Source organism: Rattus norvegicus, chromosome 2 (assembly GCF_021556685.1).
Source record: "Rattus norvegicus strain SHRSP/BbbUtx chromosome 2, alternate assembly SHRSP_T2T, whole genome shotgun sequence".
Lineage (NCBI taxonomy): Eukaryota > Metazoa > Chordata > Mammalia > Rodentia > Muridae > Rattus > Rattus norvegicus.
In genome coordinates, this window is record NC_141535.1 from 208,979,658 (window position 1) to 209,004,583 (window position 24,926).

The 24,926-nt window shown below is 37.2% G+C and overlaps 1 protein-coding gene across 1 annotated transcript in view; it reads left to right on the forward strand.

The window, feature by feature from the left end:
• The window catches only part of Dpyd (dihydropyrimidine dehydrogenase), an 864,105-nt gene that overhangs the window by 193,009 nt on the left and 646,170 nt on the right, over positions 1-24,926 (forward strand). The window contains 1 exon segment of the mRNA NM_031027.2: positions 8,222-8,383. Coding sequence (NP_112289.2) covers positions 8,222-8,383 — 162 coding nt within the window.

The window sequence follows — 24,926 nt, forward strand, 5'->3', positions numbered from 1 at the left end:
CATGCACTTTTTAGCTTCATAAATCTTACTTAGTTTTGGTGGCTTTATATATATGAGCCACATGTGGGGCAGGCTCTGAATGGTCATTCTTTCAGTTGCTGCTCTAAACTTTGCTTCCATATCCCCTCCTATGGATATTTTTCCCCTTTTAAGGAGTGGGAGCATCCTCATTTTGGTCATCCTTCTTCTTGAGCTTCCTGTGCTCTGTGGATTGCATCATGGTTAATTCAAGCTTTTTGGCTAATATCCACTTATCTATGAATGCATACCAAGTGTGTTTTTCTGTGATTGGGTTACCTCACTCAGAATGATATTTTCTAGTTCATTCCATTTGCCTATGAATTTCATGAAGTCATTGTCTTTGATAGCTGAGTAGTACTGCATTGTGTAGATGTACCACATTTTTTGAATCCATTCCTCTGTTGAAGGGCAACTAGGTTCTTTACAGCTTCTGACTATTATAAATAAGGGTTTTGTCCACAGAGAATATAAAATTACACCTTTTAAAATGTCTTATAAAATGTATTTTTTTATTGTTCTGCATAATGAAACTTTTCATTCTTTCCACATTTATTTTCATTATTTATGTTAGTTTGTCATTAAAAGTTCTGGAATATTTTACTAATTTTTATATATTTTAATAATGGATTTAGTCTTTATTTATTAGAAATAAATAGCAGTACATATTTGGCCTTAGAGTTATATTGGATGGGCTATAGTCATGGTAAACTTTATGGCTTAGAACCTAGGCAAAAGTAAAATTTAAGATGCATAGCAGATAAATATGAGCATCATAAGTACATATTTACAAATATTTTACTGAAAAAGCATTATTGAAAAGGCGTCATACAAAGATAGAATGACACTGCATATGTAGAATTTCTTCTCAAGTCCTTTCCAGTAATAAATTCTCTTCCATCACAGTAATTATTTATTATATAGAGGGGAATTTTTTTTCCAAGCACAGATTAGAAAGGTATTTTTAGTTATAATTTATTCTTCAGGCTGACCAAATATTCAAGAATATATGTTGTCCAAAATTATTTCTAGTATTTCTTGGTACATGTGGAATCACAAGAAAAATACATTAGAAATGACCTGTGTGATTGACCAAGTCAGTTGGAAGTTGGCTTTGTCACAATGAAGAAAAAGAATAAGTCTAGGCTGGACCCCAGAATCACCTTTTAAGATTTGTACATAGGCTTGCAATTCCTCACCTAGGGAATGGGAGACAGTCAGATTTCCCAAGGTCCAGATCTTGTGCGACCTTGTCTCAAAAAATCATTGTAGATAATACCTGAGCATGGATACTTAAGGTTTCCTGCTGTCCTTTACACACAAGTATGCCCCAAACACCTGAACTCACACTTACTAACACACATAAGTTGGATTTGGGTATGAATGAAAGTGTCGTTCTGTTTAAGTCAAGGAAAGGCATAGTGATGATCCAGGTTCCTCATTATCTCTCCTGCTGAAGAATTGTTTGCTCATACATCAAACAATTGTTGTATTGGTTACACCTACATGTCTCCTGAGTTGGTGCCACTAATTCATGGGTGGAATTATAAGTAATTATGTTTATTAAGTTGAAAAAAGGAGACAAGATGCAAGAAACGTAAGGAACAGAAGTGACTTTCTTGTTTTGATTAGATACTTTATATAACATATTGTGTGCCAATTTTCATATGTTTATAACAATTTATGTGGCTTTCCAATGGATGGTTGTTTTTAGACCATCATAAATAGCTTTTGCATTTCCTTTCTTATTATTATGCATCAAACGGATTTTATATAGATACTAAAAGTAATAAAACTCAAGTAATTAACATTGACAAAAGCTTTTGGGGAAGAGAAAATCTATATGAAGACTGGAGAGCTGGCTTATGTTTATTAAGTTATTTAATGGGCAACATTGTATCTTTGTCAAATCTATATCAACTTACAAAAGACATAATCAAAATAATCATAGCTTTCTTTTTTCTTAAGTCCTAATCTGAGAATTATATATTTCCCCAATTGAAGGGCTTTTTTGTGATAGAACTCAAATCTGGGAGTATCTCCATTGTCTATCTCTGTGTACATAAATATGAATATGTGTATGAATATGTGCATTTATAACTGTGTTTGTATGTATTCATGTATAATTGTATGTATGTGTAACTATGTGTATATGTTCCCATGTGTAAATGTGTATGTGTGTTTGTGTTTGGATATGAATAACTGTGCATGTTTTATAAGCATGTGTGTGTCTGTGTGTCTGTGTGTGTGTATGTTTCAAGTTTAGCAACTCATAAATTCCACAAGAATGACATGCTAATTTCTTTACACTTTAAGTTTAACTGAGAGCAGTTGACTGAATTTGTGGTCTGAAAATATGTAATTATATTGTATAAAATTTATCAAAATTTAGCCTATGAAGATAGGACTATCCTATCCTTTTCTTTCCCTCTTGACCTTTTAAGAATGTGTTATGAGGGTAAAGGTTTTATTTATTTTATTTATTTTTAACAACATTTCACTAGATACCCCAGTCTGGATTTCCACTCAAAATCCTCTTTCACCAGCCTCCAGAGCTCTGAGTTGCGGTCATACACCACCACAGCTGGATCTGAATGTAGGGTTTCTATGTTCCCCGATCAGGAGAAAAGGCTTTTTATGTGTTCTGACTATAATATATGTTTTTGCCAAATGATTGAGACTCACATGTAATACACAAAAGCATGATGATAGCTTTACACAAAGTAATCCTCTTGGTCCTGTCTCTAGCATGTGATACTAAAATCATTTTCTATCCAATTAATTTACACCCATGTACTCATTCGTACAGAGCTTACGCCAGGAATATGAGCGGTGTTAATTCACCCTTCTCACACATGCAAACTTACTGAGGTTTAACACAAGTATTTTTTAAATGCAACAGATTGGAGTGTATCTTGGAAGGATGATTCCATCTGTGAAAACTGTCACGGGAAAAGGGAAGAACACTTTAAAATAAATCCACCAGCTCTATTGATAATCTTGTAGTGATATGAAGGCCTGAATACGGTAGGACTATTTGTTAAATTAGTTACACTGCATGACAGAAGAGCAGGATGGTAAAAATTTTCAGTTCCCAATAATGACTTTGAAAATCATTAAATTATAGAGAAATGATACTAGGGAAATTTCAAATTATAATTTAAAAATAAGAACCAAAGTATTAAAGTTGAAAGTATCTTAACTAAAGTACTTATTTAACTAAGTGGCACACAGTGGACTGATGAATATGCTATTAGAATAGTCAGGTACAACCTGGTAATTTACACCTGAAAAAAATATAGAACCAGTAAACTTTCAATGGTTAAGCTTTTGTGTTGGTTTGCAAATAACCATTGTTTTAAACATCATTTTCCCTCAGAGTTTTGGCCGGAGCTGTTAATCAACCATCCTGTGCTCCACAGAAATACCCATTAATAAAAACAAACAAACAGAAAAGCAAAAAAAAAAACCATTATCAACAACAAAAACGATCAAAATAATAATTAAGTTCCCCCCAAAGACTTTACCTAAAGGGAATTTTTTCATCTCTTCTAACATACCCTCTATATTTTCTCTACATGATGAAACAACTGCTAAAATGTTCTGACAGAAAACCAAAAAGAAAGTGTTGATGAAATCTTGGTCTTCTAGTCAGAGTCAACCTAGATGCCTATGATGTACCTTCTCTATTTAAATTTTCTATCTTTTACTCTTAAAAGGTAAGAGAAAAATACCTTGAGAATCATCTCACTGGCTAGAAGGACATGACTGATTTTGATCCTATGGCTTCCAGGGAAGGCTTGAAAAGGTGTCCTCTTCTTGTAAGGATTGTGAATACTTTTACTCTGAGTACTCACATCCCCAAACACTGGACTGATCTGGGCATCTTGATGGTGGGATGTGAGGTTATTTATTTTATAACAAGATTATTTTTATATCTCAAATATAAAATATTTTTAGTTTAATTTTCTGAATTCATATTTTAGGGTTATAAAATTGCCACACGAGCATGACGTAAGAGATTAAATAGTCCTGAAAGGATGAAAAATGAGGTGAAAATTTAAACACCACTGCAAATTTTAGGCTCAACTTTTCACTTTTACATGTATCAACTGTTAACACATTCTGTTGTTTTTCCTACTATGTGTTTATCTTTGTGTGTCTGACATACTGGGTATATTATTATTTTTATTAGGCCCTGTTATTTATTTGTATTAGATATTTTATTTATTTACATTTCAAATGTTATGCCCTTTCCCAGTTTCCCCTCAGGAAAACCCCTATTCCAACTTCCTTCCTCCTGCTTCTCCTGGGTGTTCACCCACCCACACACTCCTGAAGCCCCACCATGGCATTCCTCTACACTGGGGCATCAAGCCATCACAGGACCAAGGGCCTCTGCTCCCATTGATATCTGACAAGGCTGTCCTCTGCTACTTATGCAGCTGGAGCCACGGGTCACTCCATGAGTACTCTTTGGTTGTGGGTTCAGCTTCTGGGAGCTCTGGGGAATCTGGTTGGTTGATATTGTTGTTCTTCCTATGGGTTGCAAAGTCTTTCAGCTCTTTCAGTCTTTCCCCTAACTCCTCCGTTTGGGACGCTGTGTTCAGTCCAATGGTTGGCTGTAAGCATCCACCTCTGTATTTGTCAGGCCCTGGCAGAGCCTCTCAAGAGACAGCTACATCAGGCTTCTGTCAGCAAGAACTTCTTGGCATCCACAATAGTGTCTGGTTTTAGTGACCTTAAATGTGATGGATGCCCAAGTGGAGCAGTTTCCAGATGACTTTTTGTTCAGTATCTGTTCCAACTTTTTGTCTCTATATTTCCTCCCTTGAGAATTTTGTTCCCCCTTCTAGGAAGGACTGAAGCATCCATGCTCTGGTCTTCCTTCTTCTTGAGTTTCATGTAGTCTGTGAATTGTATATTGGATATTCTGAGCTTTTGGGCTAATATCCACTTATCAGTGAGTACATACCATGGGTGTTCTTTTGTGACTGGGTTATCTCACTCAGGATGATAATTTCTAATTGCATCAATTTGCCTAAGAATTTCATAATGTCATTGTAATTAATAGGTAAGTAGTACTCCATTGTGTAACTGTTCCATATTTTCTGTATCCATTCTACTCTTGGAGGATATCTGGGTTCCTTCTAGCTTCTGGCTTTTTTTTTCTTTTTGATTGATTTATTTTTGCACACCAGATTTTTTTCCCCTTCCAGTCCACCCTCCAACTGTTCCACAACTCATACCTCCTCCCTGTCTCTCCAGGCTCCACAAGGATATCCCCATCCCACCAGACCTCTAAACTTCATGGGGCCTCCAGTCTCTTGAGGGTCAGGTGCATCTTCTCTGACTGAACCCAGACCTGGGAGTCCTCTGCTACATATATGTTGGAGGCCTCATCTCAGCTGGTATATGCTGCCTGTTTGGTGATCCAGTGTCTGAGATATCTCAGGGGTCCAGGTTAATTGAGACTACTGGTCCTCCTACAGGGTGGCCGTCCTCCTTAGCTTCCTCCAGCTTTTCCCTAATTCAACCACAGGGGTCAGCAACTTGTGTTCTTTGATTGGGTTCACATATCTGCATCTGACTCTTTCACCTGTTTGTTGGGTCTTTTGGAGAGCAATCATGATAGGTCCACAGCCTCAGTAATGGTGTCAGGTCTTGGGGCCTCCCCTTGAGCTGGATCCCGCTTTAGACCTGTCACTGGATCTTCTCCATTTCCATTCCTGCAGTTCTTTCAGATAGTAAGAATTATGGGTCAGAGCTTTGACTGTGGGATAGCAATCTCATCACTCACTTGATGGCCTGTCTTTCTGCTGGAGGTAGGCCCAATAAGCTCCCTCTTTCCACTTTAGGGCATTTCGTCTAGAGTCCCCCTTTGAGTCCTGAAGATCTCTCACCTCCCAGGTCTCTGGTACGTTCTGGAGGGTTCTCCAAAGCTCTTAGCCTCCAAGGCTGCCTGTTTCCATTCTTTCTGGTGGGCTTCAGTCCTTTTCTCCAACCCAATACCAAATCATGTTCCCCTCTCCCCCCAACTCCCACCCCCTTCCCTCCCTTGTCTACCCCTCCGTCTCATCCTCCCTCCCTACCCTCTTGTGGTTGCTTTCTTCTCCCTCCCAAGTGGGACTGAGGCATCCTCACTTGGCCCTTTCAATTCGTTGACCTTTTTGAGTTCTGTGGACTGTATCTTGGGTATTCTGTACTTTTTTTTGGTCAATACCCACATATTAATGAGAACATACCGTACATGCTCTTTTGGGTCTGAGTTACCTCACAGGATGATACTTTCTAGTTCCATCCATTTGTCTGCAAAACTCAGGATGTCCTCTTTCTTAATAGCTGAGTAGTATTCATTTCTCTTTTCCTTTTGGTACTTAGCTTCAACTGTCACAGCTGAGAAAATATTGCCCATTCTAGCTTAATGATATTTCCTGATGCAGAAACCAAAAATGAAGAAACTGTGCAGCGTATTCACCAAGCGGAATTCAAATACAGTCAACATCACAAACTATGTTCTCTATAGTTTACAAAGAAAAGCGTGCGCGTGCGTGTGTATGTGTATGTGTGTGTCTCTATGTGTCTAAGTATCTGTAAATAAAAATATGTGTTCTACCTAAATCAAGACATTGAAGTGGCATGTTGAAGTATCATGGCGAGATGGGTAATACACTTTAGAATGAATCTTGTCATAACTTCTTATATGCTGTTTGGTATCCATCAGCCAATCACTTGATTTTTCTGCTTGTGTTTCTCAGTTATGAATTCAGGTTCAAATATACTTTTATTATATTTCTAGTATATATATATATGTATATATATATTAACCATTAGACACTGCTTGTTGTGAGGAGTCACACAAAATTAGGCAAATATTTCAAACCATCACCAGTGCTGCTAAAATTATAGATTTTTTTCTTGATATAGTTCTAAAATGATACATTTTTAAACAATAAATGGATCTATATACTGTGGTGATAACTTTAATCATTTTGCCTATTTTCTCTTCTCTTTTATTGAAATGATGTCAACATTTTCTTAGTCAGATTTTTCTCTTTAACTTGTTGGTGACCTGTTTCTTTAACTTACTATTTTATCATTACTGCTATGTGTTTATTTTTATCTGTTAATGGTTTAGCATGTTTCAGATTAGTCTACTTTCCATGGTGATGTATTAGAGATGATCAGATGGAATCGAGGATTGTCAAAGTACTGGGAAAATATTTAAGAACCATTAAACAAAAGCTACACTGCCGACATGAGCAACAATGTCTATCTGCACAAAATTCTCCTCTTTAAGTTTTGTGCAAGTATGGCACACTTAGGATAACCCCGTAAGCCCAAAGAGATTTATTCTAATCTTCATTTTATTTGAATTCTCTTATTTTTACCGAATGCCCATTATCTTTGCAGGATTCCCTTCAAGACACCATTTTATGTTTATGTGTTATGTCTCTTTATTCTCTTTCTGACTGTCCTGCTTTACAAAACTTTAAATTATTTCTTTTTAAATTTTCGTTCACGATTTGAATTATCTTACTTGTGAACAAATTACTACTTAATTATTAACAATAAAAATATCATAAGCTAGTTTACAGGCATCCAGTGTTAGGTAATGGCTGAGGTAATGAATTGTTTCAGGTCTCAGTCAGAGTCCATGTCATGACTGCCCGCTGCATCATTGGTGAGAGGCTGAGTTTGAGAGACATTATCAACTGAGGGTCTTGAAACGAGTCAGAAGGGACAAGGAGAAAAGCACCTAACTCTTTTAAATTTAGCCATGCGGAAGCTTATACAATATAATTTTTCTTGTTTCTATTGTCTTAAAAGCTGTTATTTCTTTATGAAGGTCACATAACAAGCTCCTAAGTCACTTTGGGTAAAAACGTGAAGGAGAATTTAGGGGAAAGCTATACTATCATGCGTTGTGGATGATACTCTTTTAAATGTTAAATTTCTGAAATTCAACAAGTAGTCTATTATTAATATACGGGTATAAGCTCTCCTGTGTGTGTGTGGTATCATTTTTGTTTGTGATTATGCAGATGCCAGTTGATGAACACCACCGTCGCATGTATATCTCATTTGCAATTCAACACCTTGACCTTTAATGTAGTTGCACCCCCCCCAAAGAAATAATATACCATAATTGCGCACTTAAGGTACAGCGTGCCATAATACACATTTTCTTTTTTCTCTGTAGAACTACTATGGTGCAGCTAAGCTGATTTTTTCCGATAATCCTCTTGGTCTTACTTGCGGAATGGTTTGTCCAACATCTGACCTCTGTGTCGGAGGATGCAACTTACATGCTACTGAAGAGGGGCCAATTAATATTGGTGGACTGCAGCAGTTTGCTACCGAGGTATGTAACGTATACACTTGCATTTTTTCCCTCCTACTAGAAAGCCGGAAGCTCATAAAAAATTGAAGTCCTTAGTTATTTTGTTGATATCCACCATGTGTGTGTGTGTGTGTGTGTGTGTGTGTGTGTGTGTTGTGTGATACAAATGTGTTGTTTGAAATCAGTATATTTATATAAAACTTGGCTATAAGAATGAAAGTTTATAAAACCATATATCAAATTAGTTGTAATCCCAGCAGGTTATTAAAATAACGTAGAACGAAAATATCTAAATTGGATGATCTAGAAATAGAATTTGTTCATTAACTTTACATTGAAGTGTAGCATGGAGACCCTATTAGGAGAAAAGGCTATATTCTTTAACTGATAATTTCCCCTGGAACTCGCTTTGATCTTTATGCCTAGAAATATATTTCAGCACTACTTCCTACTATTCTTTGAGTGATAGAGGTTGGGGAATTTTCAAAAAACCCTGAAATGGAATAATATTCTCTAACAACATTAAGAAGATAATTAGATTATGTGAGCTTATAGATTGAAAGCTACTCTGTTATTTGCATGGAAAAGGTTTAATGAAATGAAAGGTGGCTCTTTGTCATTTGTCACATAAAGTTTGGTACTGGCATTCTCTTTTATAAATCCTTTGTAAATGACTGATTCTCTGGGACATCCTATGCTCTCTGGGGCCTCCTGTTTGAAGTGAACTAGCAAGTCAATTCTCATGTATCATTTAAATGATCAGCTTATTGGGATGTTACAGTAAGATTTTTATAATCTTGAGGGACTAGTTGGCTGGAAGACTAAATTAAATGCCTGTCTATGCTGGACTTTTAGTTAATGACTTACCTCTCTGGTTGTGTCAACTTAAACACAATGTACTCTTTCCCTTTAGAGCCTTTCCCATAATATCCCTCAAGCTTAAGTCACTCTTTGCCTTTAGTAATAAATCAGTGTTATTCCCTTCCTGCTTTCTGACAGGTTAATTCTGTGGAAAGACCCCTGGGAATAAGAAAATGGAAACAATTTGAGGTTGTGAGTTGATGCAATAAATTCTTGGATTTAATTTCTTTTCTTATCAAATTAAAAACTGCATTAGGCTTACCTGAGCAGTGCAAGGTATAATCTCTACAACGTGCAAAAATCCTTAGTTGATGATGAAGATTCCCTCAGATTCCTCTCCACATTTCTTTGGGAAGTCCTTTCCTTTGTCATTAAGCCTGGGTGAGCTTGCACAAAATGATCCCAGCAAATGAAGAGCCATGCAGTATGTATATGAGCTGAACCTCCATTCCTAAACAAAATGGTTTGGTAGCAGTAATATGTCAGGGATCTGGACATGAATGTCATAGATGTACAGAAAATGGGGGAAAGAAATGAAAGATAGAAAAAAAGGAACAGAAGGAGATAGGAAGGTGGAAAGAAGGAGCAAATGAGGGAAAAGGAGGGTGGGAGATACAGAGGGAGAAAGATAGACAGATACACAGAGAGAGAATGTGAACAAATATATAAAAGAATCTCTACTCTTACTTGGCTTTAATAAGTTCCTAGTTCACAGAGTATTTATTTATAAGGATTTCTATATTGTCCTCCTTGTTATACAAAAGTCATCAGAAACTCAATACAAATCAAGTGTACATACATGCAGGATCCCTGTGAGCCCTACCTAATAAAGAATTGAGCTTGAACAAGGTGTGCCTATAAATTAGTCTCAACTAGATCAATAAAATTCTAAAAAGGTTGTGTCTTTGTACTTTATTTCATTCCATTTTTATAACTGTTGTTTCACAATCAAATAATAAATTAAAACACTGTGACGAGAACTGCATATAGGGTGTTCCCATTACTGTTTTCTACATTGACTAATTTTATAAAGTACTGTGTTACTTATGTCAAAGTGGGGTTTACTTAAGTACATGCACCTTTTGAGTTGTTACGAAATTACCAAAGCATGAGCTCTGTGGATACCAGTAAATTGCATGTGAAGGGCAAACGATTCTTCTTTTTTCCAATGACTAAACTATCGACATGAAATTTAACCAAAGTGGAACATGATGCAAATGATTTTATGTTTTGATTGATAAACAATGATTGATTTTGACCTTTTAAAAATACAAGTCAATATCTCTCTACCAAATTAAGCAAAGGTTAGGAAAGCAAACTAAATAGGAAAAAAGGGACTTTTTCAGAATTGTTTTTCCTGTAATTTATAAATGATTTTTTAAAATATCAACTCTCTAGTTGGCTGTTATTGACTGTGTGTGTATGTTCTGCTTCTTCATTTGTACATAGGTGGGTAATTTGGAAAAATAATATATCACATCTATCTAATCCTGCAGGAGGAGCAGGAAGATGACTTCTCTTGTGTGGCCCTATGTTTTTATTTCTCTTCAACTCTCTGCTATTATTTCATTTGCATTGTGATGACTTGACCTCTTTTAAGATACTTTTGGCCATTGGTATGATGAGAAAGCTAGAGAAGGGATTCTTATTCTATAGAAGGTGGATGGCTTCATAATAATCCTAGAATCCTTTAACAATATAGGTTCAATAAATATCTTGGCAACCCTGATTTAGTGCAGGAGTTATCAGTTTCAGGGAAGTTTACATATTCCTGTGTATAAACAATGTTTAAGAATGAGTTGAGTACATTATGGGTTAATAAAAGAATAACAACCAAAAACTATGCAATCTCTAAGTGTATAGAAACACAATAGCCCTCCAGGAAGCAAAAACTACAAATAATTGCTTAACTGATTGAGAGCTATACATCCAGTGGCATTCTGATACTGATAATTTCATGTTAGAAGATTTGCTTTACTCGTTTGGAAGGTAATTTGTCCACATTAATGGAAAGTGTAGATAGGAGAAAAGTCCAGACTTAGTGACTCTATGGAAATGCATTCATTTTTGTGGTATCCAGCTGTGAAATGCTGATAACTAGCAACATGTGCCATCTAGATATTTGGCTTCTTGAACATGAGACAATAACATATCAGTAATAGTCAGTATTAAAGAAATTCTGTAATGCAGTGTTGGATAGGAGTGAATAAGTCCTGAAATCACCCAGAGTTCATATTATCTCCCTTTGTTTATTGTAAATATTTTTATTGGATATTTTTTATTTACATTTTAAATGTTATTTCCTTTCCCTATTTCCCACCATTAGCCCCCATCCCATCCCCCCCTTTCTTCTATAAGAGTGTTCCCCCTCAACAACCACCCTCAATGAATGCTTCCCCTCCACCACCTGACATTCCCCTTCACTGGGGGGTGGGGTCCAGTCTTGGCAAGACCAAGGGCTTCTCCTCCCATTGGTGCCCAACAAGGCCATCCTCTGCTACATATGCAGCTGGAGCCATGGATCTGTCCATGTGTACTCTTTGGGTGGTGGTTTAGTCCCTGGGAGCTCTGGTTGGATGGTGTTTTTCTTATGGGGTTGCAAGCCCCTTCAGCTTCTTCAATCCTCTCTCTAATTCCTCCAATGGGAACCCTGTTCTCAGTTCAATGGTTTGCTGCTAACATTCACCTCTGTATTTGTCATGCTCTGGCTGAGCCTCTCAGGAGATAGCTATATCAGGCTGCTGTCAGCATGCACTTCATGGCTTCATAGGTACTATCTAGTTTTGGTGGAGATATATATATATATACACACACACACACACATATATATATAAATATATATATATATATATATATATATATATATATATATATATATCCACAGGCGGTATACATACCTAGTAGAAGACTCCTTGAAAATGATTTCTACAACTGTATACCCATCAAGTCCCACCAGTGGTTTGAATTCTTTCGAGTGTTTTGCAGCCTCTCATTTACCTTAGATAATATTGCTAGTTCATGACCACAGGCTTTATAGCAACGCAGGTTTGTAGTTCCAGGGTCAACAAGCACTTAAAGAGCCTGGTGGATCAGGATACAGTCTCACCTGTGTAGTCATCTCACCTCACCGCTCCCTCATCTTCTGTGATGGAGATAACAATTACATGAAAATTAAAAGAGGCTCTGTAAGACCAACATATAAGTTCAAGTCATTTTCCTTTCAGGTGTATATTATTTAAAAGCTTCCCTATAAAATGTGGAAGAGTCATTCCATAATCAAGCAGAATCTAGCCTTTGTAGGGCTTGGGAAAATACAATTCTAGCTTCCTTACCTTAAAAATTACACAAACTTTTCCTATAAAATTTCAGAAAGGAGACTTTGGGGTGGAGAGATGACTCAGATGTGCCTTGTGCAGTACAGGGTGACAAACATCTGGTTTTTCTATAGTATTATTTTCACCTTAAAGCCTGAGGTGTGACTTTGTGGTAGCTGAGTAATTTCATGTAAAACTTTAGCATACTGATGATTTAGTTTGGTAAAGTAATCAATAAAACATACTAGTTTATGGATCTAATTTAAACTAAAGTAATTTTTTTTTGTTCTAGGACTTTCAGTTATGTTGTTCTTAGTGTAGACTCTCTCCAGTTTCTGTATGAGGGCACTCAGTGCTATGAATTTTCCTCTTAGCAATGCTTTTATTGTGTCATATAGGTTTGGGTCTTTTGGGTCTTTATTTTCTTTGAATTCTAAAAAGTCTTTAATTTCTTTCTTTATTTCTTTGTGACCAAGTTATCACTGTGTAGAGAGTTCTTCAGTTTCCATGGTTATGTGGGTTTTCTGTTGCTTTTGTTGTTATTGAAGTCTAGCCTCAGTCTGTGGTGTTCTATATAGGATGCATGGTATTATTTCAATCTTCTTGTATCTGTTGAGGCTTGCTTTGTGACTGATTATGTGGTCATTTTTGGATAAGGTAGGACATAGTCAAACTCAGGACAGAAATCAATCAAATATAAACAAATAGAAGGAAACAAATAATCAACAAAACCAAAGCTTGTACTTTGAAAAAAATCAACAAGATAGATAGACCTCTAGCCAAACTAAAGGACCCAGAGACCGATTCCAAATTAAGAAAATCAGAAATGAAAAGGGAGACATAACAACCGGAACTGAGAAAATTCAAATTATCATCAGATTCGACTACAAAACCCAATACTCAAGAAAGCTGGAAAATCCAGATGAAATAAGTGATTTTCTAGAAAGGTACCATGTATCAAAGTTAAACCAAGAGCAGGTAAACTATGTAAACAGGCCCATATCTCCTAAGGAAATAAAAGAACTCATTAAACACCTCTCCCTCCCCACACACACAAAAGCTCAAGGCCAGATGGCTTTAGTTAATAATTCTACCAGTCCTTCAAGAAGAGCTAATACTAATTCTTCTCAAACTCTTCTATTAAACATAAACAGAAGGAACACTACCTAATTCATTCTATAAAACTGCAATCACTCTGATACCTAAACCAGAGAGACCCAAGAAAGAAGGAGAACTTCAGACCAATTTCACTTATGAATATCGATGGAAAAATATTCAATAAAATTCTAGCAAACTGAATCCAAGAACATATCAAAATGACCATTCACCATTATCGATTAGGCTTCATTTTGGGGACTCAAAGTTGGTTCAATATATGAAAATTCATTAACATAATCCACTATATAAACAAACTCAAAGAAAAAAATCACACGATCCTCTCATTAGATGCTGAAAAAATATTTGGCAAAATACAACACTCCTTCATGTTAAAGGATAGTAGTGGAGATATCAGGAATTCAAGGCCCATATGTAAACATAATAAAAGCAATTTGCAGCAAACGAACAGCCATTATCAAATTAAATGGAGAGATACTTGGAGCAATCCCACTAAATAAAGATGTCAAGGCTGCCTATTCTCCCCATATCTATTTCATATAGTACTCAAAATTCTGGCCAGAGCAATAAGACAACAAAAGGAGATCAAAGGGATACAAATTGGCAAAGAGGTCAAGGTATCACTATTTGTAAATGATATGCTAGTATACATAAGCAACCCCCAAAATTCTACCAACTGCTGATAAACAACTTCAGCAAGGTCACCAGATATAAAATTAACTCAAAAAAATTACTAGCCTACCTTTATACAAATGATAAATAGGCTGAGAAGGAAAATGGGAAACAACACCTTTTACAATAGTTACAAATAATTTAAAATGTCTACAGTAACACTAACCAAACAAGTGAAACATTTGTATGACATGAACTTCACATCTCTTAAGAAAAAAATTGAAGCAGACCTCAGAAAAATACATAGATCTCCGATGCTCATGGATTGATAAGATTATCATAGTAAAAATGGTATCTTACTGAAAGCAATCTACAGATTCAATGCAATCCCCATCAAAATTCCAACACAATTTTTCAAAAACATGGAAAGAACAATTCTCAATTTCACATGGAAAACAAAACAAAACAAAACCAGAATAGTGAAAAATTCTTAATAAAAGAACTTCTGGGGGAATCACTTTCCTTGGCCTCAAGCTATATTACAAAGCAATAGTGATAAAAACTGCATGGTATTGATATAGAGACAGACAGGTTGGTCAATGGAATAGAACTGAAGACCCAGAAATAAAACCACCCACTTATGCACACTTAATTTTTGACAAAGAAGCCAAAAATATACAATGGAAACAAAGAAAGTATCTTCAATAGATGGTGCAGGTCTAATTGTTATTTAGTATGTAGAAAAATGAAAATAGATCAATATTTGTTGCCTTGCACAAAGCTTAAGTCCAAGTTTAACAAGGACCTCAACATAAAAGTAGATACACTGAGTTTTATAGAAGAGAAAGTGGGAAAGAGCCTAGAAAGCATTGGATGGTGGTAACTTCCTAAACAGAACTTTAATGGCTCAGGCTCTAAGATCAACAATTGATAAATGGGACTTCATGAAACTAAATAGCTTCTGTAAGGGAAAGGACATAATCAATAGGGAAATTTCATCTTGTTTTATTCAAATGTAAAATTGTACATTTGAATAAATGTACAATGGTAAAAATGTCAGAAACCACTCTGACATCCTACTAATTAAAAACCAGCAAAAGTAACAATCACATGCTACCTTATTATTATTTTATATAAGCACTGAATATATAATAGTTCATCTTTCAACCATTCTCTTCTGAAATTTCTAAGACTATTTCATTATTAGGATGCCTCTGTGGTCTGCTGCTACTGTTTGGTTAATAAGAACAAATAAAATAGTTGAGAAACAATTAGCATCTATTGAACATTTATGTGTATTTTCTTTACATACTCTCTTAGAGTGAAAAGACCATAGTGACTTACCTCAAGTTAGAATTAGTAAATAATTTTCTTCTTTTTATTGGTTATTTTATTTATTTACATTTCAAATGTTATCCTCCTTCCTGGTTTCCACTCCACAATCCCCCTATCTTATTACCCCTTCCTCTGCTTCTATGAGGGTGCTCCCCCATCCACCCTCCCACACATTTCTGCCTCACTGTCATAGCTTTCCCCTATACTAGGGCATCAAGCCTTCAGAGGACCAAAGGCCTCCCCTCCCACTGATGCCAGATAAGGCCATCCTCTTCTACATATGCAGCTGGAGCCATGAATCTCTCAATATGTATTCTTTGGTTGATGGTTTAGTCTCATAGGTTCTGGTTGGCTGATATTGGAAATCAGTCTGGCAGTACCCCAGAAAGTTGGACATAGTACTACCTAAGGACCCAGATATATCATTCCTGGGCATATATCCAAAAGGTACTCCAACACATAACAAGGACACATGGTCCACTATGTTCATAGCAGCCTCACTTATAATAGCCAAAATCTGGATACAACCCAGATGTCCCCGAGCAGAGGAATGGATACAGAAAATGTAGTACATTTATGCAATGGAGTGCTACTAAGCTATTAAAAATACTGACTTTATGAAATTTGCAGACAAATGAATGGAAATAGAAAATATCCTTGGTAAGTTAACTCAGTCACAAAAGAACACACATGGCATGTATTCACTGATAAGTGGATATTAGAAAATAAAAATCACAATATCCATGATACAACTCACAAACCATATGAAGCTCAAGAAGAAGGAAGACCAAAGTGTGGCTCCTTCAATCCTACTTAGAAGGGGGAACAAAATAACCACTAGAGGTAGATGATGGGAGGGACTTGGGAGGAAAAGAGGGGAGGAAGGGGAAAGGGGGGCAGGATCAGGTGTGGTCAGAGACAGGGAAGATGTACAGAGGGACAGGAAATTGAACAGAGGTGTGGAGCAATGGGAATGGGGAATGGGGTAGCCAACAGAAAGTTCCAGATGTCAGGAAAGCAAGAGGCTCCCAGGTCTCAACAGCAATGACATTAGCTGAAATGCCCAACAAAGGGGAAGAGAACCTGTAGAGACCATATCCAGAGGTTAGGCATGACCTCTAGTTGAGGAATGGGGCCACCCACCCATCTCCAAAATTTTAACCTAGAATTGCTCCTAAAGGAGATATAGGGATAAAGAGTAAAGCAGAGATGGAAGGAAAGGCCATCCAGAGACTGACCCACTTGGGGATCCATACCCATATGCAGACACCAAAACAGACACTATTGCTGATGCCAAGAGTGCTTGTTGACATGTAGATGTCTCCTAAGAGTCTCTACCAGAGCCTGACAAAAACAGATGCAAATGCTTGCAGCCAATCTTTGAACTAAGCACAGAGATTCCAATTGAAGAGTTCAGAGAAGGATTGAAGGAGGTGAAAGGGTTTGCAACCTCATAGGAAGAACAACAATATTAACCATCCAGACCTCCAGAGCTTCCAGGGACTAGTAACTATTTTTCATTTAAGGTAGTCTTACATTGTTCATTTATAGAGAGGTATATAATGACCGAAAAATTAAAAATTCTCTCCCAAATATGAAGAGGGTTTTGGGTAAGTCTCCCAGCTTTTTTCAACATGCCACCCTTTCCATTTCTAAAATTAAATTACTTTGTCCTCTGCTGTGAAACAGTAAAGTAGAGAATATTTCCCCATGTTTCTAATAGTAATTTGAAGTGATGGTCCAAAGGTATTTTACTGACAAGTGAACGGTTAGAAATAGAGTGAGTATACCAGGAAATGCATTTGAAAATGCTCCCCTGAAAGAATATTCGGTGTGAGATTTGTCCTTCCGTCTCACTGTGGTAGTGGTGTTTTCCTTTATAACTTACTGATATGTAGAAGTGATCATTGTAGCTCAAGAAGGTTGAAATTCATCAAAACCATCTTGACTGCCTATTTGAGGTAGCTCTTGTTCTTGCCTTTGAATTTAAGATTGGGAATAAAATCACTCGTAACTTTTTGGGCAAACAAGATTGTGTGTTATGCAATTAAGTGAAAAATATTCATAGAACATTTATCAAGGTGCTTAGAGACTATACTATGTAATCATGCTAGAAGTTCCTTAAAATGTTTTCTACAACATAGTTCTAGCTACAGTATTGTGTGTAGTGAAAGACTCTCAGTCTTCACAAAGACTAATCTATTGAGAGCCTTGGACTATCCTGTGGCAGTGTTGACAGTTAGTTTGATTATTAAAGGATACAACACATCAATATGTTGAATTAGTGATTTTATAGATGAATGGCTGGGAGCAGGTGAGGCCCATTTGAAGGAAAATTTCACTTGCAAAGTTAATCTTCCCCTGAGACCCTTTTATTTGAGGCCTCTTTGTATTCATGCGTTGAGCCACAATTTTCCACCACACATTCTACCTTCCAGGTTATTTTCTCCTAGTAGGCATGGGTAATGAGTGAAAAGAGGAAGGATTACTAATACAGCCTTGAAGAATACTTGATAAGGAAAGCTAATTGAAAAGTGACATAATTGTAAAATATTCTAAGTGCTACACTGATGTAGAAACAGAGATCTAGAGCTAGGACCATGTAATAGGACCAGAAAAAGAAATTCAGGTAAGAAAGTAAGGAAGAAGTCCACAGACATTGTGACTACTTATGCAGAAAATCTCTTTATCTGGAAGCACTTTGGTCCTGTCTAAATTTCCACTTAGCAGCTGACTGCAATAGATTCAGAGACCTGCAGCCAAACATTGGATGGAGTTTGGGGACTGATATGGAATCATAGGAGGAAAGGATGTAGACCCTGGAGGAGATCGGAACATCACAAGAAAACCAATAGAGTCAACTAACCTGAACCCTTGAGGCTCTTAGTATGTGAACAACCAAGAGAAGAGCACATACAAGCGGGACCTAGGTCCCCCTGCACATATGTAGCAAATGTGCAGTAAGGTCTTCATACGGGTTCTCCCACAACTGGAGATGGGGCTGACCCAAAAATTGCTGCCTGTCTATAAAATATGTCCCCTAACTGGGCTTCTTTGTTTGTCCTCAATGGGAGATTATATGCTATTCCAGCAGAGACCTGATGTACCAGGGATGGGGGATAAGCCAGAGGAGAACCAGCCTGTCAGAGGAAAAGGAGAGGAGAGATAGGGTAAAGTACTTTATACATGAGGGAGGAGTAGTGATCAGGATGTAAAGTGAATAAATTAATTAATGGAGAAAACCTTAAATGGCAATGTTAAAGAAGGCTTAAATAAAAGAAGAAAAACTTAGGTTTAATAAATAATTATGGTATGACTGGAGGATACAAGGTTAAATATGTAAAAGTCAACCTTTACTTTTATGCCAGTTTAAATAGTACAATGAGAAATTTTAGGTATACCATCATTTATATTAACATATATAGGCCTAAATCTGATCCTAACAATAAAAGATATATATGAGGAAAACTAAAATTTGGTGGCAGAAATAAGGGGTAAAATTATGGCTTGGCATAGACCCCTCTCATGCTAAGAAGACCAACTGTTATTTACAGGTCAGGTCTTCTCAGTCTTAGCCATAGGTTCAGTGTAATCCCAGGTGTTATACCATTTTGTTGATATGAAAAAACTAATTCTAGAGTTTATCTCCAAATGGGAAAGACCCATATGAGCTGACATAACATCGAAGAGCAATTTCTCATCCTTCTATACATCTGATCTCTATATCTCCATTAATGAAAGAGTATATTATTGAAAGAAGAGAAAAATCAGACATTTGGAACAGAGTAGAAAGATCAGACATCAACTCGCATGTATATATTCATATTATCTTTGACTAAAGTTCTAAAGTGATATTGTTGTAGAAGGAGCAGAGTTTTCAACAATGTATCCTCCAATCCTAGCACACATGGGCTGAAACCAAACAAAGGTGTTTGGACATGGGCATGCCCTTCACAAACATTAATTTCATATGCATTTTGAGCCTACATGTGAATGAGGAAACTCATGATTTTGTACTATCATGAGGTAGAAAGTTCAGGAAACCTCGCTGTTGTTTATGACTTTTTTGATACAACATCAAAGATAGAATCTAAGAAAATTATTGAGAATTTGAAATTTTTCAGCATTGAAATTATTTGCTTGACAAGAACTTGAAAATATAAAGGCATACTACAATACAGTGGACATGTCTGATAAAGAGCTGTTAATGTAAAAATAGAGCGTATTTCCTTAAAACTCACAAATTTGCCCAAAATATTTGCCACGGATCTTCTTGAGAGATATACTGCTGGGCAAGTGAGAGGAGAAATGGTAGTTCTCATTATACATCATCAGGGATACGAAGAAGGGTGCGACCTAATACCAGCACATTTATTGATCTGTTACCTTACTCTATTGAGTACCTTGAACTAGTTAGGTTGCAAACAACAGATTTTCCAGTGTTAGATCCTGGAAAGTCATAGATTAAGGTGCTCCTTTTATTTCTGATGAGAGTCTGTTTTTCTGATTCTTAGATGATGCTTTTCCTCTGTGTTTTACCATGTGGAAGGTGCTGTCTGTTTGTTTGTTTCTTTTTTACAAAGATTTTTCCAGTTCATCAAATTACCAATAACATTCTCCCTCTAGAACCCTTATCACCTAACCACATCCCTCAAACTCTGCTTTCTGACATTGTAAATTAGATTCCAACATCTTATTTTTGAATCCACATTTAGATTATGTGATACCAAAACACAAAATACAGAATACTAATACCACCAAATGCTGAGTGGACTTAGACCAACAGTAACACCTCTTCATTTCTCGTATAAGGTAACTTGACAGTTTCTCACAGGCTTGTGGAAAACCTATTGTTTTAATAAATTCGATTTGGAATAATTATATCTAGGTAGCTGCCTCTATGTTGTGACAATTGACTTTAAATATACTGTATCTATCTCAGAATGTAAACATTTGTTGTGTGACCAGTTTCCTTTTGAGACTGTTATGTATACTAGACTAATTCATGTAATTCACTAATTTATTCATTGTACTTTCGTACATGGTCATTTAATTAATTCATAGTGCTCTTCTGTGATTTTATTATCCCCATTTGAAGTTAATAGTTAGAGAATGAAAGATGTTAAAGGATTTCTTCAATACTTTGCACCATAAGAAATGCTACAAGGAGATTTGACCCAAGCAGTCTTATTATAGTACCAGACCACTTTAACGCTTTGTCCTAAGGGTGAAACACTACTGTAATGTAAAATGTACAAAGAGAGAGAAAAAAAAGGCAAAACAAAGCAGACAAGGATATTGTTCGTAAGTTAACATGCTGAGCAGGGCTGGGTGTTCCTTGTCAACTCAATACTGTATTGTAGGTCTTTGGATACATGTATCAGAGACTGACCATTTACATTCCGCATTCCTTTGGACCTGCTAAAGCCTCCAGCCCTGTGATAAATTCTAACAGATATTCCCAAAACATATTTTGATCCAATATTTATAATTCATAGTTTTTAAAGTTTCATTCTTAAAAATTAAAATAAATATCCTTAAGCTAAAATTTCTACACATTAAATACTATTAAGTAACTGCTACTCTATTTGCATACCATTATCCAGAGATCATAGAGGAAATGCATGGTGTCTTAGAGTTAAACTGTTTTATTCTTCTAAGTGATTGCAACATAGCAGATATTACATGAACCCGGTTCTATGTGATTTCCACATATTAGCTTCATATATAATAAATTTTGGACAGAAAATAACCTTAAATAATCAATGATACTATTATACTATCCACAAAGTTGGTAGTAGCCAACTATTTTTAAAATAATTTATAGTTTATGTAAGTCTGTTGACTGCAATGCTACTGTCTAAAGGTCACATTTTAACATGGCAAACTAAATTTTGTAATTATTAATTCATAGAACTAAAAGTACCCAACTGAATGTGAAACAAATATGCACTTATATAATTCCTAAATGAAATCAACTGTATCTCTCCACTATTAATATTAGATGCATATGTTAAATATTTATTTTTGGAAATCATGTAAAAATATTAATTTTGGAAGGCATAATGAATTTCAACTACATTTTCATTACTGTTCCATAAAATAATCAACCATCAAGACTGATAAGAAATAAAGTGAAAAGATAAATCAATAGGAGAGGGTCTCGAAAGATCTCAGATGTTCAGAGGATTTACTGCTCTTTCAGAAAACCAAGGTTCAGTTCCTAGCACCCTCATAGCAACTCAAAACCATCAGTAACTACAGCTCCTTGGAACTTTTTCCTCTTCTGATCTCTGTGGGTTCCTGAATGCATATGTTAACTTCAACCCCATTTCATATACAAACATGTGCATGAACATACACATGCACATACCCATGCACATATACATGCACATACACATACACATAAAATTATATGTTCAAACCAAATGACAACCTCATTAGCAGAGTCACTAGATATCTCAGGAGGCACATGTTCTTTTTATAGATGATGATGACCTGCTGTGGATCCATAGAACCTCCATGGTGAAAGGAGAGACCCAAAGACAAATACAACAAGAAGAAAGAAAATGTGTGCTTTTTATTTTCCATCGGATAATTTATGTATTTACATTTCCAATGTTATCCACTTTCCTGGTTTCCCCTCTGGACTCCCTGTACTATCCCCCTCCCCCTGCTTCTATGAGGGTGCCTTCCACTTCCACCTCACTACCCTGGCATTTCCTAAACTGGAGAATTGAACCACCCAAGGACCAAGGGCCTCTCTTCCTATTGATGCCAGACAGTGCCATCCTCTGCTACATATGTGGCTGGAGCCATGGGTCCTTACATGTGTACTCTTTGGTTGGTGGTTTATTCCTTGAGAACTCTGGGGTGTCTGGTTGGTTAATATCGTTGTTCTTCCTATGGGGTTGCAAACACCTTCAGCTCCTTCAGTCCTTTCTCTAACTCCCCCATTGGGGTCCCCATGCTCAGTCCAACAGTTGGCTGTGAGCATCCACCTCTGTATTTTTCAGGCACTGGTAGAACCTCTCTGGAGAAAGCTTTAACAAACTCCTGTCAGCAAGCACTTCTTGACATCTGAAGTAGTATCTGATTTGGTTTCTGTATATGGGATGCCCCAAGTGGGGCAGTTTCTGGATGGCCATTTGTTCAGTCTCTGCTCCACACTTTTTCACCATATTTCCTTTAGACAAGGGCCATTCAGGGTTGAAAAATTAGAGATGAGTGTCTGACCACATACCCCAACCAGGGGCCTTGCTTAACCTCTGGATATGGTCTCTACAGCCTCTCACTCCCCCTTTTTTGGTATTTCAGGTAATTTCACTCCTGTTGGGTCCTAGGAGCCTCTTGCTTTTCTGGCATCTGTGACTTGCTTGCTGGTGGCTACCACAAGTTCCCCATCTCCCATTACTACACAACTCTGCTCAAATTCCTGACCCTCTGGATATCATCCCAGTCTCCTCCCATACCTGATTCTGGCACCTCTTTCCCCCCCTTTACTCCTCTCTTCCTCCCAAGTCCCTCCCACCCTCTACCTACCCTGAGTAATTTGTTCTACCTTCTAGGAAGGACTGAAACATCCAGATTTTGAACTTCCTTCTTGAGCTCCATATGGTCTGTGAATTGTGTCTTGGGTATTCTGAGCTTTGAGGCTAATCCACTTGTCAGTGAGTGCATACTATGCATGTTCTTTTGTGACTGTGTTACCTCAGAAGGGAATGGGTATTTTGAATGGGGATTGGATAGAATCTGTAGATTGCTTTCAGCAAGATGGCCATTTTTACTATTAATCCTGCCAATACATGAGCATGAGATATCTTTTCATCTTCTGAGATTGTCATTGATTTCTTTCTTTGGGGACTTGAACTTTTGTCATTCACATCTTTCACTTGCTTGTTTAGAGACACATCAAGGTATTTTATACTATTTGTGACTATTGTGAAGGGTGTTGTTTCCCTAATTTTTTCTCAGCCTGTTTATCCTTTGAGTAGTGGAAGTAGTGAAATTAACTCAAACTGATTTGTTTGAGTTAATTTTATATATAGCCAATTTGCTGAAGTTATTCAGGTTTAAGAGTTGTGAAGATGGAGAATGAAGAACACTCCTCCATCGTTGGTGGGATTGCAAACTGGTACAATCACTCTGGAAATCAATTTGAGGTTCCTTGGAAGATTGGAAAAGGCACAGCAATAACACTCTTGGGAATATACCCCAAAGATGCCCCCCATGCCATAGGGGCACGTGTTCCACTATGTTCATAGCAGCCTTATTTGTGATAGCAAGAAGCTAGAAGCGACCCATATGTCCCATGATAGAAGAGTGGATACAGAAAATGTGGTTCATGTACACAATGAAATGCTACTCAGCCATTAAGGACAAGAACATCCTGAGTTTTGCAGGCAAATAGATGGAACTAGAAAATATCATCTTGTGTGGTGTAACTCAGACCCAAAATGACATACACAGTATATTCTCACTAACAAGTGGATATTGGCTCACTAATAAGTTGTTGAATTAAGGAAAAACTGGAGGAAGCTGAGTAGGAGGGTGACCTTGTAAGAGGACCAGCGGTCTCAATTAACTTGGACCCGTGAGAGCGCTCAGACTCTGGATCACCAACCAGGCAGCATAGAACAGCTGATATGAGGCTCCCAACACCTAAATAGCAGAGGACACTTGGGTCTGGGTTCAGTCAGAGAAAATGCATCTAACCCTCAAGAGACTGGAGTCCCCAGGTAGTTTAGAGGTATGGTGGGGTAGATAGAGTGGGGACTTCCTAGTAGAGACAAGGCGTACAGGGAGGAGGAATGTCATGAGGAACAATCGGAGGGTGGACAAGGAGGGGAATAAAATCTTGAGTGTAATGTGGCCCATACATATACAGCCACCCAATTAGACAAGATGGATGAAGCAAAGAAGTGCAGGCCGACAGGAGCCGGATGTAGATCTCTCCTGAGAGACACAGCCAGAATACAGCAAATACAGAGGGAAATGCCAGCAGCAAACCACTGAACTGAGAATAGGACTCCCGTTGAAGGAATCAGAGAAAGAACTGGAAGAGCTTGAAGGGGCTCGAGACCCCATATGAACAACAATGCCAAGCAACCAGAGCTTCCAGGGACTAAGCCACTACCTAAAGACTAAATATGGACTGACCCTGGACTCTAACCTCATAGGTAGCAATGAATATCCTAGTAAGATCACCAGTGGAAGGGGAAGCCCTTGGTCCTGCTAAGACTGAACCCCCAGTGAACGTGATTGTTGGGGGGAGGGCGGCAATGGGGGGGATGGGGAGGGGAACACCCATAAAGAAGGGGAGGGGG